Below are 2,440 nucleotides of genomic sequence, written 5' to 3'. Positions count from 1 at the left end.
GAGGTTGGTGTTTTTGTACAGGGAAAACTTTTCCCTGGTTTAAGATGAAAAACCTGCCACCATTATCTATTCTTACATATTGCCTAATCTTAAATTATGATATGACGCGAGTTCTCAATCATGCTCGTCGGAGCCAGTCTTGACATGTGCTCTCGGTTGGTCTCAACTTGGCTTATGAAAACACATCTCAACGGTGGCTCTATAACCGAGTCTTTGGTCCTTATCTCTCTGGCTTGTAGGCGGAGCATGCTTCAAGGTGAGAAAAGTGGGAGTGCCCTTCGGTGTCAGTAAAACTTGGTTAATTTCCCCGCCTCGTGCGCTTCCTGTTGCTCGCTGATCGTTCATTAGTGCTCGTTGCTATTGACTTCGTCGGCCTCGATTGCCTTCGCTTGCGTCTGGTACGCTGTCGGTATATAGTGTAAGAATATCAGCATCTGTGATGTCTGATTCATGCGTGCAGGTACGCTTCCCATCCGGCCATTGCAGTAGGTGTTCCTGGGATTCATCATCTTTTGTGGATGGTCTGTGGTCAAGTGTCGAGGAGAATTGAGTTTCTTCCGATGGTTGTACTTGACTGTTCGTGGTGAATTCTTCCACAGCATTGGCTTTCTTGACTAGTCCGATTAGCTCATCACTGACCGAGTTAAGATATTCGGGGGCTAAAGTCCCATCAAGGTTACATACAAAATACTCGTTGCCCTCCTTGCTCATCATCTTGTAAGGTCATCCGTATGGTGCTGTCATTTTATTCATTTCACCTTGGTAACGAACCATCACAATGTCCCCATCCTTGAAGTGTACATACTTCTCTCGGTATTTACGGTCATATGCTGCGCGCATATTTTCTTGATATTGTGCAACATTTTCTAGGTGTGATCGTATCGACTCTTCTAGATTCTTCAGTCGTGTTTCCCATGGTACTGTTGTACCGGGTGCATTGATTGTTGTTATAATCGGATAGTTTGTTGTGTCGTCGTCCGTCCATAGTACACATTGAAACGCATTTATTTGTGTCTGTGTGATGAACGTAGGTTGTGGCTCATTTGAACAAATGGAAGGCGTGAACACCAGTTGCCTGGATTTTATTCAACAAATTTCCGCAGTAAGGGTATGAGGTCTCAATGTAAACGCTAATTTGCTCCCATTACTATGGATTGGTACGGTCTGTACACTAGGTGTTGTGACGGTGCTGGCTCGATGATTTCCGAGAGTATGTCATTCACGTATTCTGTGCCTTGATCCATTTGTATGACTTGTGGAAAGCCATGTTCACACATGATTGGAACTAGTGTTCATGTGACAGTTGCCGCCGACTTGTCCATCATTGGTCTAAGTATAGCATGATGAGTGTATATCGAGCCAAACCAGGACGCATGTGTTGCCTCTATTCGAGTCTATCAAGGGACCAATGGTGTCCACTTGTATCTTGTCGCCCGGGAATGCGGCCGTTATTGATTGTAAGGGTTGGAACACCTTCTTGTGATTTTTTTTTGAGACATGGTACACAGCCTTCAATATATTGATTGACATGTTTTTCTGGCATGACCATGTGTGACCATCTAATTTAAAGTTTGTTCACTGTTTCTTCAACGGGGTAGTGACCCACGGTAAGGTATTGGGCTATCAAGGTAGCTCTGTTATCATATGTGACTGTGTCTAGTTCTGTCGACTCGTCCGCAGTTTGTACGGACGCATTTTTTACGGCTGGGTTTTCTAGTTTTTGATCAAAGTATGGTAACTTTGTGCATTGATTGTAAGGGTTGGAACACCTTCTTGTGATTTATTTGATTGAGACATGGTACACAGCCTTCAATGTATTGATTGGCACGTTTTTCTGGCATGACCATGTGTGACCATCTAATTTAAAGTTTGTTCACTGTTTCTTTAACGGGGTAGTGACCCACGGTAAGGTATTGAGCTATCAAGGTAGCTCTGTTATCATATGTGACTGTGTCTAGTTCTGTCGACTCGTCCGCAGTTTGTACGGACGCACTTTTTGCGGCTGAGTTTTCTAGTTTTTGATCAAAGTATGGTAACTTTGTGCCTATTTTGGCTACTAGTGTGACCCCTCATGGTGTTTTGCCGCAGGCTGTTGTGCCGTTTTTAGGAATGTGTTGTTCGTGTTTTCGACTATCATCGGGTCTTGCTCAAATAGTGACAAGAATTTGGGGAACCACGTCGCATTTGGATACCATGGTACACTTATTGTGATTCTCGTGGCTTCCTCTATGACTTTGTCAGTGAGGATTCGCCCATGCGCTTAATTCATCTGCCCATTTTTGGAGTATTGCATTCTGTTCTTTGGTGTAGAACTTTTCTGTATGTGCATTGTGTGCTGCTGCAAATAAATCGATGGTAGGAACCACGTCGCATTTGGATACCATGGTACACTTATTGTGATTCTCGTGGCTTCCTCTATGACTTTGTCGGTGAGGATTCG

The 2,440-nt window shown here is 43.9% G+C and overlaps 1 protein-coding gene across 1 annotated transcript; it reads right to left on the bottom strand.

Moving 5' to 3' along the window:
• Positions 1-357: 357 nt before the first annotated feature.
• On the bottom strand, positions 358-714 carry SARC_02554 (hypothetical protein; the record flags this gene model as incomplete). The annotated part of the gene is made up of 1 exon (XM_014303685.1): positions 358-714. One exon carries the CDS (start codon positions 712-714, stop codon positions 358-360), a length of 357 nt encoding a protein of 118 aa, XP_014159160.1.
• Between the last annotated feature and the right edge of the window lie 1,726 nt (positions 715-2,440).

Source organism: Sphaeroforma arctica (assembly GCF_001186125.1).
Source record: "Sphaeroforma arctica JP610 unplaced genomic scaffold supercont1.116, whole genome shotgun sequence".
Classification (NCBI taxonomy): domain Eukaryota; class Ichthyosporea; order Ichthyophonida; genus Sphaeroforma; species Sphaeroforma arctica.
The sequence above is the reverse complement of the archived record's forward strand: the minus strand, read 5'-3'. Positions and strand labels throughout refer to the sequence as shown.